Source organism: Colletes latitarsis, chromosome 14 (assembly GCF_051014445.1).
Source record: "Colletes latitarsis isolate SP2378_abdomen chromosome 14, iyColLati1, whole genome shotgun sequence".
Lineage (NCBI taxonomy): Eukaryota > Metazoa > Arthropoda > Insecta > Hymenoptera > Colletidae > Colletes > Colletes latitarsis.
In genome coordinates this window covers 14,432,819-14,450,376 of record NC_135147.1, presented here as the reverse complement: position 1 = coordinate 14,450,376, position 17,558 = coordinate 14,432,819, and the positions used below count along the sequence as shown (strand labels likewise).

Here is a 17,558-nt window from a genome sequence, read left to right as displayed (position 1 = left end):
CCGACAAGGAAAATCAAAAATTCAATTATGGCACAACAGATTGGGACACCTGAATGCGAAAGATTTATTGTATTTGGCCAAAAAGGAAAATGCCATAGGAATAAATTTGAATGGAGAAAAAACGCTGCCCACATGTGAAACGTGCTTTCGAGGAAAGTTAACTTCGACACCTTTTCCAGAGAAGAGCCAAAGGAATTCGAAATTCTTAGAAAATATTCATGGAAATGCCTGACCAATTGGAAAACTGCTTACAAGAAATTGCAAGAGATAAAAAGGAAACCAAGTGGATAAGAGAGACTACCAAAAATTTATTAAAAGAAGTTGATCGCAGCAATGATGGAGTGTGTCTGTTGACGAAGTCAATCTACGGATTACGTCAAGCAGGAAGACAATGGAACGAGAAACTTAGTCAAAATCTAAGAAAGTTGGGATTGCAAGTGACAGTGGCAGATCCCTGTTTATACCATGGAAAGTACGAGAATGATAGGTTGTATGTTATCATATACGTGGATGATATGCTGATTATATCTAATAACAAAGAGTGGATGAAAAGTATTAAAGAAGGGATGGCAAAAAAATTTGATATCAAGGATCTTGGTCGAGTAAATTATTGTTTAGGTATTGAGATTCGGCAGGAGGTACAAGAGATAAGTATGTCTCAAATAAAATATGTAATGGATCTCCTCGAAAAATACGGTTTAGCTGACTGTAATCCTGTGGCCACACCAATGGACAAAAACGCAGTTTTGAATAAAACAAAGGGTAATGGAACTCAGAGGAGACCATATCGCGAATTAGTTGAGGCCCTAATGTATTTGGCGGTCGCTACAAGACCGGATATAGCGTACGTTGTCAGCGCCCTTGCTCAGTTTAACGAATGTTACGGAGACGAGCAGCAGCAAAGAGGGTCCTCAGGTACTTAAAAGGTACTATTAATCATGGTATTATTCTTAGGAATTCAAATGAGGGTGCGTCTATACATATATGTTGATGCTGGTTGGGGAAGGTGCCAGGTGGACAGAAAATCGTACACTGGGTACATAATAAAGATTTCACAAGGTCTTGTAACCTGGAAATCACAAAAACAACGCACGGTGGCGTTGTCTTCCACAGAAACTGAATACATGGCGTTGACTGAAGCTGTGAAAGGGGGACTTTATCGACAGGAGATTCTGAAAAAATCGGGTTGGAGGAATTTGCAAAAATGTACATTTATGGTGACAACATTGGAACACAGTTGCTGGCGAAAAATCCGATAGTTCATCCGCGAACCAAGCATATCGATGTAAAGTTTCACTTTTTGCGAGATGTGTTAAAGAAAGAAACTTTCTCTATGGAATATTTACCGTCCAACCGTATGCCAACTGATGTATTAACTAAGTCAATGACCAAAGAAAAACATTATTTTTGTATAGATGTAATAGGTTTAAGAAACATAAACAATGTATAAATGTTTGTACAATAATGAAAAATGCAATTAATTTAAGGCACGTATTAAGAGGAGGTGTTAGGAAACGAATTTATAATCCGTGCCGCCTAATTGTGTCGAATGAAGTCATTTTGTTAGTAACCGAAATGTTCTCTTGTCTCCTGTAACGATGATAGGAGATTATCAGATTTTATTGTATTCTTCCTAGTTAACACGGTTTGCATTACATATAATTTGTTCACTCATAAACTATTCTGCCATTAATATATCTTATCGCTTTAACTCTAAAAAAACAGTTCAAATTTGCCGAAGATCACATCGTGGGTTAAAAAATTCAGAACAGTTATTTTCTCCGATAAAAAAAAGTTTAGTTTCGATGGCCTGGATGGCTTTCAATGTTACTAACACGATCCACATGACGAAAAGGAAACAAAAATGAGTCACAACTATGAAGGAGGTTGTATCATGATATGGACTGCATTTGGTTATAACGTTAAAACTCCAATAATTTGGTTTCCGCCAAAGGTAAATGTCGAAAAGTATTAAGAAGTATTAGACTTTGTGTTTAATGAATATGGCGACGATATTGGGGCAATTCATCGTGTGAAGTTTGTTAAGAAATGGTTTGAAAAAATAAATGTTGAAGTTTTATCTTGACCTTCAAGGAGCCCTGACCTGAACTCAATTGAAAATCTTTGGGGAATTTTAGCTAGAAAGATTTATATCAATGGAAAACAGTATTCGAACGTGAATGAATCGAAAAATGACATCTGACAAGTGTGATTTCAAATCGAATTAGAAACTTTAGAAATAAAGTCGATGTCTAAAAAAATACTTCAGGTGATACAAAATAATGGAAGATCTACTAATTATCTTCTCAAATATTTGTTCACTATTTATTGAAAATATATAGAGCGAAATATCAGTTATTTATATCACAAAGTTTGTCATTTATATTAATAGGAGTTTATATGTTAAAAAAAACTATACAGGGTGTTCGGCCACTCCTGGGAAAAATTGTAATGGAGGATTCTAGAGGCTCAAATAAGATGAAAATCAAGAATACAAATTTGTTGATGGAGGCTTCGTTAAAAAGTTATTAACGTTTAAAGTTCCGCCCGTACTGAATTTTTTTCTCGAAAATGCGCAGGATTTCGGGGGTATGTCTATTCACCAAAAATGATTGTAATTGACCCCTGCAACCGAAAATAATTTTTCCAAAACAATTTGAAATTTTTTTGTTTCGTCGAAAAATTTAGGCACCTAATTAGATTTTCGGAAAGGAATTTTTTTTTCGAAAGTGTGTAGGATTTTGGGGATATGTGTAATGACAAAAAATGATTGTAATTTACCCCCGCAACCGAAAATAATTTTTTTAGAATGATGTGAAAATTTTTTTTTTTCGCCGAAAAATTTCAACACCTACCTGATTTTTTTTCTCGAAAGTAAATAAGATTTCGGTGATATGTGTATTCACCAAAAATGATTGTAATTGACCCCCGCAACCGAAAATAATTTTTCCAGAACGATTTGAAGTTTTTGAATTTAATTGTTAATAACTTTTTAACGAAGCCTCCATCAACAAATTGGTATTCCTGATTTTCGTCTTATTTTGGTCTCTAGAATCTCCCATTAAAATTTTTCCCAGGGGTGGCCGAACACCCTGTATGTTATCGACCCCCCTCCCCCCGCCCCACAAATCCAGACATAACGTCAAAACAAGAGCTAAAAAAGCACTTTTGGAAAAATGGGAATATATAAATCCAAATATTACAAAAAAGTTAGTACAATCGATGCCGAATCGTTTGAAAACTGATAGAGACAAAAGGAATATATACAAAATATTAAAATCAAAAAATTCTAATTGCACTAATATTTTTGTTTCGATGAAAACTGTTCACTGTGTACACTTTCTGTTATTACTAACCATGAAATTGTTTGAGTTTCCTCGTTTTTTTTACGCTTCTCTCAGAGACTCGAGGCAGTATTTTAAAACAAGATTTAATCAAATATTATTCTTCGTTACAGATTGATACGCGATTGTATTATAAAACATTGCCTGTACCAATACTTTTATTCGGCATTGCATATCCAAATTCTTGTTTAAGAAGAAATTTCCTAATCATGTCAATAGTATGCACGTGATATTTGATGCCATACAAAATATGAAATCTTCAAACAATGTGGAAACCTCGATATAGAACTCCTCGTAACAAAAATAATGAAAACTAATTGGTACTTTTCAATGCCCCCAATTTTTTAAACAATGGAACAATAATAGATCGATTAGGAAATTAAAAATTTTTAGTCTTTTCAAGCTACATATTTTGGGTGCATGCTGTCAAATTCGCTCAGGACTGCAGCAGATCTTCTCTCAGTGATAAAATAGAAAATAACCTAACCCAGACTTAATCGTTAAAACTAATTGTCGGAATATTGATTAAATTAACTAATTAATTTTAGTGATTAGGTTAAATTTGGCTTTATTTTATATCGAGTACGACACTATATATATGTGCATAAATTAGATTAGATTAGTATGTCGTAATTAATTTTGAAAATGCCGCCGTCAGATAGGTGTCACAAGATCCCGGTCGCGGATTTGCTTTTCCAGCCATGCGTGGTGGCAGATTCGAGGCTCTCCCGCGAAGTTGTGAAACAGGAGCCTTGTTGAGCCCCAACACAGGTAGCGGCAGAAGGGTCGGAGCAGCCGAATATTTTTGACAGGACCGAAGGTACATTAATTTTTTGCAATTATCTATGCGTACGTTATCATGCACCGTCGAGCGAAATTGGTCGGCAAACCCTGGCCAATCTTCGTACGCGCCCGAAAAGGTTGGCAGATTGATTTTAGGTAATGTAATTTCACTTTCCGTTGATTCTACCTGCGAGTGGGGCGTATGTTGCGCGTCTCGTGAATTATTCCCTGACCGTAATGTCGTTGCTGTTGCAATTATATCTAACGCTTGTGCTTTACATTGTATAAACGCTGCTTTTATACTGACGCGTTCACGCATTAGCTGACCCTCCTCTAAACTATCTAATTCGGATTGCGATTTGTTGAAAGCTGCGAATTCTGACTCTATATCATCTAATTGAACACGGATAGTCGTTACTGAGGTTCCTTCAATAAAGTTATCAATTGATACTTTAAACGTTTCGAGTTCTATTTTAAACGCCTCGCGTCTCAATTTTAAATTTTTTAATCGCTCTTCATGACTGGGAGCCATTTTGTGTGAATTTGATTGGATTCGGAATAGGATTAAGAAATATGTTCTAACGATGACTCAAAAACAAGGGTGTGGACTTACGTTTCGATGCGACGTCTGCAACCTGGTGTTTGATGGACTCACTCAAGATGCTGCTTAGATTGGATGCTGGATGTCACTCTGTCTGAGTGACCGACTCCGTTAGCGTGGCTGACCGTGCTGGACCCAAGATGCGCGGCTGTCTTTCCCCGAAGGTGACACTCCTGATGCCACAGACTTCGACGACGAAGACTGGACGCGCTGGATGACGGCTCGTGGTTTTTGATCCAAAGGTGACACTCCTGATGCCACTGACTTTGGTGCTGTTGCTTCTCGTGATGAGTTCTCCGGACTCAATTCCTTCCAAAGCACTGGATCCGGCTCGAAGGACCAATTTTATGTTGCGACGCAGGATGACGATCTGTCCGGTTTAACGGATCGTTTGCGATCGCTCTTCTTCGTGCAACTTAATGCGCAAAGATTTGTGTGTATAATGGTTGATTTTGCAATGAGTTTTTACAAGAGGTTTTTTGGTAACACTATTTAAACTTTAATACACAATAATATCTGTACAAGTGGTTTGATGAAGTAGTAAGTGAACCTTTGATGTGTTTTCTTTGACCTCTGGTTGAGTTCTGATATGCTCGACCGTGTTTGCTCGGTTGTCGAGGAGGTTAAAGTTCTGATTGGCTGATGTCATTTTGGGGAAAGGTAAACTCTATGATTTTGAATTGGTCGGTTATATTGTGAGGGTGGATCTAAAATGGTCTTGAGGTGGAGCTTGGATGTTTAAACATTTTTGGGAAATGTTGTTCAGTTAGGGCTAGCAGGTAATGGTTTTATTGCGGTGATTTGCACGTGATGTGCAGCTGTAGGTAAGGTCAAGTTTTATGAAACGTTCTGGTCGCGAAGAGTGGTAATTGTCGAGCCTAAAAATATTCGGCTGCTCCGACCCTTCTGCCGCTACCTGTGTTGGGGCTCAACAAGCCTAGCGCGACGGATGTATGAGATTCGCGAGCAGTACATGAATAAAGTGTTATTTATACCACAAGTATATTATTGAAATTGGTTAAATTACATCTTTTTGTCCACCCTTTATATACACTCGCCTGTCGGTCGCCCCGATGTGATTATAGAAGCAAGGCAATCGACGATACTTTACAGATGCAACGCACCTACGACACTGTATACATATAGACACAGAATGAATGCGGTAGCATCAGCAATTTTTATAAACATCTCGGAAACTGGAATCGAACGGCAATTATTGTTTAGATAAAAGTTATTTTTTTGTAAAAAAAAAAAAATACAAAAGCACATTCCTTTTTCACCCACCCACATCTATACCTCTATTCAATGCTGAAATATAGCCTTTTTTTAAAACACCATTAGAAATAAACAGATTTACGACAATTAAAGTTGGATGGAATAGAAACTGCTCCATAATTGTTTTTGTGTATATTTTAGATGAAAATATTTTTTAAATATTTTAAATAGATTTTCATTGTTATGTCGTTGAAAATTGAAAACATATATAATTAATAAAATAAAAAGAAGATGTGCTTTAAACGAGGCGCGAACCAGCGTCAAAAAGTTTGCAGCGTATCCATCATAGACAAACAACTTACTCACTGCACCATCACAAGTCTTAAAATTACTGCTGATACTTCTGAATATAACGCGCATAGCATCTTTAATTTGATGGCTTATTTTTGTTTTTCTATTCTATACACCGTTCCACTCAATAGAGAATTGTTTAAAACCATAGAATATAGTTATCCATTAAAGGGAGTACAAAAATTCAAAGTATAAGTTACTTTTTCACGCGAAAAACACCGAAAAAATCAGTTTTTGATTTTTGTTACTACGGCGTACGCTGCCAAAAAATCTGGAAAAATTCAGGGACATGACCAATGACAATATTCATTTACAGTAATTATATAAATCTAGTGTCTCGAAAGCTTCGATACGAAATCGGTATTTTTCTGCGTCTTTTCGCATTTTTAATTTTTCACGCCTAGGATTTGAAATCAAAAAATCGGAAAAAATTCTCAAACACGTATCTCGATAACTACAATGCACCAGATTTTTTTCATAATTTTCGTACTCGATTAAATAGGGGAAATAGGCACAAATTCGCTAATCCGAATTTTCCCTATAACTACCCTTCCGAACAAGATACAGGGTTGAAATTTGGCACATTTCTGATGCTCTATCGATGGATCCATTGTATGTCAAATTTAGTTCAAGGGCACATTTGACCCCCTTATTTGGCTATACCCTTTATATTAAATAAATCAAATTATTTTTTATTATTTGATTATTTCTATAAAAAATAGTTACAACAAATATTTAGTATGTAGATTATCTATATCATTACTACCTAATATTTTTTTCACAATTAATAAATGTACTACAAAAATATAAAAAAATATTTCACTGTTTTCTGCACAAAATGCTATAATTTGAAGCATTTTTAAGATTTCAAATAGATTTTATAAACATGAAAATAATATCAGTTTTGTTATATAAAAAGCTATAAATTTTTGTGTCATATGAAAGTAACTGTTTGGATCATATAGAAAATATGTATATGTAACACAAAAATGATAAAGAACACACACAATAATCAATGAAATAGTCATTTTAACTTTCATAATGTTGTATTTAGTACTATTAATACTAATGGGGTTATACAAGGTGGCCTGTAGCCTGTGAAAACCACTTCGGCAATTACTTTCGCCATTACAACACTAGGTATTAGGTTATTGTAATATGTCATGTGTGAAAATGGGATTCTAATAACTTAAAATCAGAAAGATTCTGTATTTAAAAAATGGCAAATATGCACCTAATATATGGGCTTGCTCAATATCATTTGCAGGGTTGGGTTTAAATGTAAGGAGGTGATTTTGAACACCAATTGCAAAGGTAAACAGATATAGCATATCAAAGAAGAAACTTGCTACAATTCGAAAATAAAGTTAAATAGGATATATATTTAAACTGATTTCATCTGCAAAATCCATTGCTGAAGTAGTATATTTAATACAATTGTAACTTTAGATGAAACATAAAAATCATACATTTTTAGTCATTTGTGTTACATTTTTATTACTTTTATCAATGTAATATGAAGTACAGATACATATTATTACATACTAAAATAAAAGAAAATTATAAACATTCTGTGTAACAATATTATTATAAAAGTACTTCAACTTTGTATAATTTTCAACATTTTTTTAACATATTATTCAACTTAACTTGACAGTTACTTTCATAAGATAGAAAATACTTAGAATGGTGTATATAAAAATCTTAAATTTATTTTTACATGCACATGCATAATTTATTTCATAAATGATGAAACATCATTATTTTATATTTTTATATAGACTAACATAAAACATATACATCTATTTCCAAACGCTTGTGTATAATATCGTTTAGAATGTAAAGTCCTTAAATTTAACTCAGCCCCTAACTTTCTTTAAAGAACTTTTTATCCGAAAGTATAAATTTTCGTTTTGTTTACCAAAGTAATGTCTATAAAATAATTTATATTTTCTTTTTATCAGAATAATTTAATAAATATCTCCTGACAATCTTGTTACTTCAATATAAATATTCAATGAAGTTGTCTTGAATTAGTTATCATTTTTGGAATTGATTAAAAATATTTCAAATTTTTTTTTAAACCTTTCACCCAGTTTATTTATTTTAATTTGTAGTTGCAAATGTTTTATTTTACAACTTCGATTCTCAACAAATTCACAATTTTTAATACTATATTACTGTATCTTATCTTTGACATTATGTTTATTCAATGTAATATATGTACAGGATGTGACACATAACTGTTACCACAATTTTTTGTATACTTTCAATGGTATAACGAAAAATTGTTTCAGACACAAGTTGATCAGTTTTGGATTACTTATAAACTACAATATAAAAAATCAAAGCTACCTTCATTTCTTTAAATGATATTATTACATATTTTTTTCTTCGTATTATTGTAACTCGTGTCAAGACGAATTCAATGATTTGATATACCATAACATTTAGATGACAGTGACATCAAATATATAAATTTAATCAACAAAACATTTGCTTCAATATTTGTAATGACAACAGTGTAAATGAAAGTGTGTGAACAAATTATGTTGATATTTTTCCTATGACTTATCTTATGTGTTCAGAGGACATTTGCTGCACCAAGTTAATTTTACTAAGATGGCCCTAATATTCAGTTTTTTGTTCTTATTAAAATGTTAAACATGTATTCTTATAATAAAACAGTTGATATGTTGCCCATATTCTAAATATGACAAGAATGCATGCAGAGGTGCAACTATATGTATACTATAGTACAAAATATCTGAAGAGACATCATCCATGCCCAAATCTGTTTTATAAAATTGGAATGTGTTTAAGAGAACATAGAATATTTGAAACAAAAAAAAAAAGAAATAATTCAAAACCAATTACGTATGATGACAATGTTATAGCATTAGCACATTCAAGCACTTATTGTAAATTAACTTAAGTAAGATAATTTTCGATGTTAATGTTTTTGTTGATTAAACTTAAAATCTGAAGCCAAGATCAAGGTATATGAACAAAAATATGCAATGCCATTTAAAGAAGGTGACCTTGAATTTTTATAATGAAAAGAATTTTTTTTTAATTTTTTATATTGTTACAGTTTGTAGCTGATCCAAAACTGATTAACTTTTGTTTGAAACGTTTAAAATGGTTCCAAAAATAATTGTTTCAAACTGTTATACATCAGTTCTGAATTTAAACAGTTATGAGAATTGAAAAAGTGTCATAACTGTTATAAATATATTAGTTTTAGTCTATACCAATTTTAACTGTAGTTCTTCAGAACCAATATTATAGTTATTTTTTGGTTCTGTGTATGTATGACACATTGTATATGGGGCAAGTACTAATACATCTTTTGCATTTCGTAATTTATGTCCATTGTCGAAAGTCTAACAGCAACAACAAAAATCTTAAATTTTATTACAATATACCTATTATAGAAAACTGAACTATAATTGAAATAAAACCAAAAAATAACAGTTATAAAACTAACATAATATTAGTTTTGGAAAACCATAACTGATAAGCCAAAACCAATATATCCATAACAATTATAACATTTTTTCAGTTGTCATAATTGTTTCAAGAACTAAAACTAATATTATAACTGTTTTCAACCCTTGATCGAAAATGTCTGAAAAATCATACCAACAGTTACATGCCACACCCTGTATATTTTGAAGAGTTTGTTTATTAATCCATTTTGTTAATAAGTATAAATATGATTTTTAAAAAGAATGTTTATAAAACCCAAACAATATATAATTGAACGAATCAACATGACAAATTTGATTTAGTCACTACATAAACATTAACAAGAAACGTTATATTTGTTTAACACATAGTTAATGTTTAATATACTTTGCATTTTACATAATAAAAAAATGTATACTATAAAAAATAAAATAAAGAACAAAATATAATGTTAACAAATATTCTTTCTTGCAATATATAGAACTTAACTTCATTGAAAAACACTAATTTATTAATTTCTTTTAAAAATAATAACTAATTTGTAAACCTGTAATACATGTTTTTGATACAAAAAGTTTCCAAATTCATTTGTATTTTTGCACATAAAATTGTTTATAGAAAGCAAGTTTATATAAATTTAAAAAGTAAAATTATAGAAATGACGTTTAACAAGTTAAACAAAGAAAAAGTCTAAAATTAATTTATGATACCTACGTTTTTGTCATACTGTATCAAATTTACTAAATTACTAGAAACATAATCACATGTACTTACGTTTATAACCAAATATTATAATTCTTCGTACAATATATCAAAATTGTATCAAGTGGCACCAATATAAATTGTTTATGGACATGTTACACAGTGCTAATGTGTATCCACAAGTAGGAATAATAATAAAAGATGACATTAGACTCTTTCCCAATACTTCGAAACATAAATGTTTTAATTCATCGCTGAAGAACCACGTGGGAAAATAAAATGCACTCCAATCGCACAGTTAATTCACACAACTTGATAGAAACCTTACACGCAGTGATGCCAGGCGAGAAGAACTTCTGGGAATTTCTCCTCCGATTGGAAGTAGGAGTGAGGGAATGGTATATAGTAGTTAGTACCGTTTGGCAACGCGACTTCAGGCGGCGTGGTGTAGCGTGCAGTAGGGAACTTAGACAGCTGACTGAGCTGATAGCGACATACTACAACAGCGCATGCGTTAAACACGAGGTACTAGGAAAAAATAATTTTCTCACTATTATTTCTACTCTGGAAATGGTCATCAAAATTCTTTTCATCTAACATCACTGCTTGGACGATATTGTAGTAAAGCTATTTTACACTGAATAGAAAGGGTACGCAGCATTTGTGCGTCTCTGTCTATCTAATGCGAAGTCATAGCTTTACTGTCTCTCGCTTAGCATGGCTCGTTCTGGAGTCAGCTGTAAATGTATTATGTTTCGATATTGACTAGTAAAGGCGAAATCAGTTTTTTTATATCTAATTTAATACTTTACCGATCAGTAACATATTAATTGGGTTTTCGCCGCTAACGGTAGCCTATTAATTGCTTGTCATAGAAAGAAAAAATGTTATTAGATTTAATTACCCTATAATAACAAAAAGCGAACAATATAGTAAACACTTTCACAAATTTTGATTTAACATTTCTATAAATATAAGAAAAAGCGCATATACATTCCCGCGCAATAGCCTAGGGTTAACCGCTACCAGTCGGTAACGTGTTAAATCTACATATAAACTATAGAAAGGTAAACTCTTGCATAATTTTTACGCGCGATAAATATAAACGAAAGTAACTTTAACTAAATGGTTTATAGTCATTTTTATTTATACAATACGTCTTTGCTCACTCGCTTTTAATTGCGTCCAAACAAAATTCCGTCTCACAATTTTTTCTTTTGTGTCTCTCTCCAACAATTTTAACTTAACCATGATCTGATCGATTTTTCACATGAAGTTGGCTTCGCTACACATGCATACTTCAAAATATACAAAATATTTTTTATTTCAGTAACACTTGTTACAGGTAACATGCATTTCTTTAATTTGTTATATTATCTTTAAAACTGACCATTTTTAAACCTTATAAAGTAAATATATATTTTCGATAATGTGTATCAGTTTTATCAAAGGCGTTCAAATCTCAATTATTTTGCAAAGTTATTATTAACAACGTTAATTATATAACGATTATTAATATTTAAAATTAATTGTTATCAACAATTTATGCATTATAATCTTTTGTATGAATTAAAATGAGAAAGGACAAATTATTAATTTTGGTTTTATATATTACGTATTGCAAATAATCATGCGAAATATTTTCATTATCTAATGTACAAATTATATTTTTATAACAGTTTTAACATATTTTACATTTCAAACATTGTAAAATTGTATAGTTTTGTTTGCTTTATTATTTGATATATCGCGTTAAGATATATTATTTAAAAATTTGTTAATTTGTCTCTAAATCTGATACATTTATTTTCACCTACAAACGAGTTACAACGATTACATATTTACTGTAACGACCTTTGTTTCAACAGTTTAGTATCTTTTAGCATCTAAACTTAGCATTTAAGTAACATAATGAATAAATAATAAAATTTACTTCTTATTTTTCTTGTAAATCAAGTACATATTTTTATTCTTCGTAAGTCTTCAAATTTTTCGTCTTATTCTTGTAACATTTAATCTTTTATATTTACTTTTAAATAATTTAAAAAAAACGTTTGTATTTTGCTATACTTCTAAATAATTTAGTAAAATTTTTGGATCATTATTTATGTTAAAAATTTTTTACGTGAAAAACTAAGAAGTTGCCGCTTTTGTGACATAAGTTAAATATAAAGACTATATTCCTTGGTAGTGTTCTTTGCGAAGCAAAGTTAGACAATCTATGGTACTTAAATTAGAGAAAGTAAGGTGGAAGTCCCTTCCTCCACCATTAACATTAATCAAATATTATTATATTTAGATACCAAAGCTATATAGCAATCATAATAGATTTTTTTAATAACAATTATATTAAGCTGTAAAGAAGTACAAAATATTTTCTAAGTATAAATTTATAGTTCCATATTTGAAAAGTAACTTATTAAGTAATTATTAATTATTAAGAGCTTAAAATAGTCTAAAAGTTTCAATGAACAAACAAAAAAAATCAGGATCAAAGTGATTACGTTCTTTAAAATACATTTTCAGAAATTACATTGCCAAAAATATCCGTATATTTCTAAACAATTACTTTCCCTATGAAATACTTATAAATAAGTTTATGCAAATTATTATTGAATATTAAATCGTAGTAAAGTTTTCTATTGAATATTTATGAAACTGTGCAAACATGTTAACAAAAAGCATAATGTTACATCATACAATAACGAGTAGACTTTATTAATAAAATAAACCAGATATTAAATATATTTAATTATTTATTTACTACATATAATTTGGCACTACATCTTATAAATTATTTAACGATATAAATGATCAGCATGAATGTTACTAGCAATTTCAGTTTCCCACTTGTCTCCATTGTTTAAAAGTTTTTCTTTATTGTATAACAATTCTTCGTGTGTTTCTGTAGAAAATTCAAAATTTGGACCCTAAAATAGTTTAAATAATTAATGTAAATACATTAAAACATTTTTAAGACCACATTTATATTATAGTCACACAGAACAAATGAATATTTATTTCATTTAACGAAACTATGTTTTTTTCTACTATGAATCAAAGGCAAACACATAATCTATCCTTGTTTATTATCACATCAGTCATGAGTACCTCTACAATTGCATCAACTGGACAAGCTTCTTGACAAAAACCGCAATAAATACATTTGGTCATATCTATATCATATCTTGTTGTTCGTCTAGAACCATCAGCTCTTTCTTCTGCTTCAATAGTAATAGCTTGTGCCGGACAAATTGCTTCACATAATTTACATGCAATACATCTTTCCTCTCCTGAAGGGTATCTAGTAAAATATATTAATCATATTTCACTTATTTTATTTTAAATATTTGACCAGAATGATCAAAAAATCTCTCAAATGCATTAGTAAAGATTGTCAGTATAGATTTAGGATTCCCTGTATATCGTTTTTAGTCTTTTTCCAAATGATGGAAAAAATATAATTTAATTTGCGTTTCTATGTTGAAAGCACTTTTATAAAAAGAAATGAAAATTTATGATTCTATAGATATAATATAAACATTTTTATATTGATACCTTCTCAATGCATGTTCTCCTCTAAATCGTGGACTTAAAGGACCTTTTTCAAATGGATAGTTTATCGTTGCTGGTTCTCTAAATAAGTGTGACAATGTAATCCCCATTCCACGCATAATTTCTAAGAAAAATGCCTTCTGTACTGTGGAATCAGCAATATCTTTCCAAGTTTTTTCACCATCCTCATCTTTGTTAACATAATAATATTTGGTTCGAAATGAAGGTACATTTAAAATCTTTGTAGTCGATTGTAATAGTTTTAAACCTGAAAATCATTATAATAAAGGTGAAATGTATATATAAAATGAAATAATTATACAAATTATATAATTATACTGACATTAGTATTTGAATTTGTAATAGTATGCTTTAGAGGTTATAATATGTTCATTAATAAAAATGATCATTGAATACATATTAATAATTTCTGATAATTAATATTAAATTTACCTGGTTGCATAACTTTAAGAGATGTCATATTGAAATTTTAGAAACAATTTCTCTTGGTACGTCGATAATCAATTTTTAAACTTCACAAATCTGAATAATAGCAACCATATATAATCCAATCTATATACAATACCTTTTCCTACTACAAAATTAACAATTTCTGACGTATTCTATAATCATAAAGCTGAATCCCCACTGCACCGGCATTTGTTATTCGGCAAAGTTGCTCAGTAGAGCTAAATAAGCTGCAGCTAGAATCTACCTGTGTATTGGCTTGTGCCCAGGGACTGAAAACAGTTATGATATCGATTCCGATTACGACACAGTTGTAACTCTGAAGTGATAGTATAATAGTTATGAACAAAATGGATTCTAGTATATATCGGTTGCGGTGACAGTTCTACAGAATCGTTGTTATATCAGCTATGAAATGATTCTATATAGGTTGTGAATTGATTCTATAGCGGTTCTAAAATGGTTCTATTCTATGCCGATTCTATTTCAGTTCTGAAACGATTCTACATCGGTTCTAGAACAATTTTACGTCAGTTCTAAAACGATTCTGAATTATTTTTATACCAACTATATATTGTTTTCACATTGTGTACGCTCTTAAAAATATATCAATTTTTTAAAAACTTTGCATAGGTCGAGTATTACTGTTGTTACGTTATCGCGTGACCGTAGGTTTAATGTACATAGCGCCACAACGGGAATTAATTGAAACCCGATTACTCACCGTCGAGTGCAAAGTCATGTAACTGCATTCTAATTAAGAGCGAAATTCAAACGGATCAGCGTATTGTAATGAACAATGCAATTGTGTGTTTTTTAACGTGGGCGATCAAGCTAGGGAAGGTAGAGAGAAAGGAAGGCATTTCTTAGAGATACTTAGTTTATTTTCTAAAGGCCGTGTCAAATCGGAGTTTCCGTCGTTCCTTCGTTTAGTTTATTACGGCCCGTGCTGAATTAGCTATTTCCGTCAAGAGTTGCGATAACTTGAAACACAGAATGGCTCTCGTGACACTTCACTTCGCGTTCCGTTCAGTTCTTTTTAGGAGGGTTCATAAATTTTCTTAAGGGTTGCTTTAGCTAGCTTCGTTTTCTCTCTCGACTCCCACGCTTTCTCTCACTCGCGGCCGCTCCACTCGTCTCGGGGGTGGATCACGGATCGAAGACAATCCGGATGGATGGGGCAGGGCACAAACCCCGATTGGACCAGGACAACTCAGAGGGAGGATCGAGAATTTTCCAGAGAAGGGACGAATACCTAGGACGACGGAAGGATTTTTGCGGAACGACAGATCGATTTTCAATGTCAACCGAGTTGTATCAAAAAGTCGTACGCTGAGTTAACTCCAACGAATAAATTTTGCTAAAGTACTTTGAAACGTATCGAGTAGTTTTGATTTTTGTGCGCCTCGCCGAGTAGAGCGGTTCAACGCTCCACGGGCACCAACCCAGAGCTGCCCATAGATACCAGATTCAGCACCCGGTGCCCTACTCACCCATGCCAGATCACGCGTACGTGAGCTCGTGGAGTTTCGGAAAGTCGACAAAGGCAAACTGACACATGCCCTCTTTCTCGATTATTCCGAAGCTGCCCGAAGTAATTTCGGACCGCCTCGTGGGAGTCGAGAGAGAAAGACTCAAATTTGCTTTCTCGCTCTTAACATCTGAAATCCGACCTCCCGTCAACGGTATACGATTTGGAATCTCGAGCCGAAATTCTCGACTGCCCAGGCATTTTTACTTTCCGACCTACGTATAGACGCACATAAGCAAAGTACCCATAATGGAAAAAAAATTTTGTAAAATTTATTTTACGGAAATACACGTTTTAAGACCCCCTGATCATATTTTAATTATTGAAAAAAAAGAAATTTTTTTTTATTATTTCTATGTATGAGCGTACATATGTATATTATTAATACGATTGAGTATAAATGGCTGAATGAATTTAAATGGAACTTTACATTTAAGTTTTATGTTCTCATTTCAAAGTCCGATTAGTCTTTGACTATAATCAGCCCATGGATAATAATGATTATATCTCTTGTTTCATAGTTGTTCCGATACATAGGCGTAATTTATAAAAGATCTTTTAAGTGTTTCATATAAATCTTGGGAAGAATTCAATTTCATGTAAAAAAAATTAAATAAACTTTTTCTTTATCTTCTCTAGAGAAGAAAAACTTAAATGAAATCTTATACATTATATGCTTACTTAAATCGCATTGAAAACAAATATCACAAATGTTTTAAAAACAGCAGTAAGCAGCTTAACCGGCTGGGATTTTCGCTAAAACAAATTGAAAACTTGGTTCTAACAAGGAAAGATTGGAAATATTCGAATGGTACCCAGTTTTGGGCTAGGTTATTACAGGTACTTATCTCCAAAAATAGAACTATATTTACAACTAATTGGCGTGACAATCATATTTTAATCGTACACAAAATGTGACATTATATTTTTGTATGACCTTCGAATATTTTTTTTTTAAAGTTAAATTTAACCAATTACATTTAATATATGTTATTTTCAATGTACGAAGTACATGAATCTGGATGGTACTTTTCGTAAAAACAGTCAAAACATAAAAATTTCAAGCACCACGTACATCTAATGAAAGTTCTGTTTTTACAGAAATTACAAAATTTTGTATTTAACTCTGATGGAAAGGCCGCTTCATTTACATTGATAAAATGTGAACGATTTTCGGATAGTCGTACCTTGTACCTCGTGCTTTTTACCTTATACTTCAAGTAAAAAGGGATATAACTGGGTAAAATAGTTTTATGACATTACCTGCTAATTCATGTTATTGTTCTAAAATGAAACGCTATGTTTTGTACCTTTAAAAATATTCGACTATGTCCTTTTAAAATTTTAAGTCCAACCCATACTTTGTATTAAACTGGCAAACGGGAACACTTTTCTTTTGTTTCTAAACGGTTTGGTGGTGCACGTTATTAATTTTGATGGATCGATACAATTATTTTCTTATACAAAGTTAAGCCCAATCAAACATAATATTTAGTTCGTCATATCAAATTGATACGGTTATCTCCAAACATATCGA

The 17,558-nt window shown here is 31.7% G+C and overlaps 2 protein-coding genes across 3 annotated transcripts in view; both read right to left on the bottom strand.

Moving 5' to 3' along the window:
* The window catches only part of Znt63c (solute carrier family 30 member 1), a 266,383-nt gene extending 255,519 nt beyond the window's left edge, over positions 1–10,864 (bottom strand). The window contains exon 1 of one of the 2 annotated variants that reach the window (XM_076781357.1): positions 10,540–10,864. The gene's annotated coding sequence lies outside the window, so the exon portion shown is untranslated. The remainder of the gene's footprint in view (positions 1–10,539) is intronic. The other variant, XM_076781356.1, reaches the window with a different exon arrangement.
* A 2,341-nt stretch (positions 10,865–13,205) lies between these two features.
* On the bottom strand, positions 13,206–14,804 carry Nd-23 (NADH dehydrogenase (ubiquinone) 23 kDa subunit). Its single transcript, XM_076781362.1, has 4 exons — positions 14,476–14,804; positions 14,026–14,290; positions 13,579–13,771; positions 13,206–13,397 (listed from the first exon to the last, which is right to left on the bottom strand). Exons 1-4 carry the CDS (start codon positions 14,501–14,503, stop codon positions 13,266–13,268), a joined length of 618 nt encoding a protein of 205 aa, XP_076637477.1. The 5' UTR covers positions 14,504–14,804; the 3' UTR covers positions 13,206–13,265.
* Positions 14,805–17,558: the final 2,754 nt, after the last annotated feature.

What these genes read in the sequence shown, in the direction of transcription:
- Nd-23 (XM_076781362.1), bottom strand. Translation starts at nt 14,503, where the DNA reads ATGACATCTCTTAAAGTTATGCAACCAG. An exon ending in TCTTAAAGTTATGCAACCAG is followed by an intron (nt 14,291 to 14,475) that starts GTAAATTTAATA and finishes AATGATTTTCAG; the next exon opens with GTTTAAAACTATTACAATCG. An exon ending in GGAGAACATGCATTGAGAAG is followed by an intron (nt 13,772 to 14,025) that starts GTATCAATATAA and finishes ATATTTTACTAG; the next exon opens with ATACCCTTCAGGAGAGGAAA.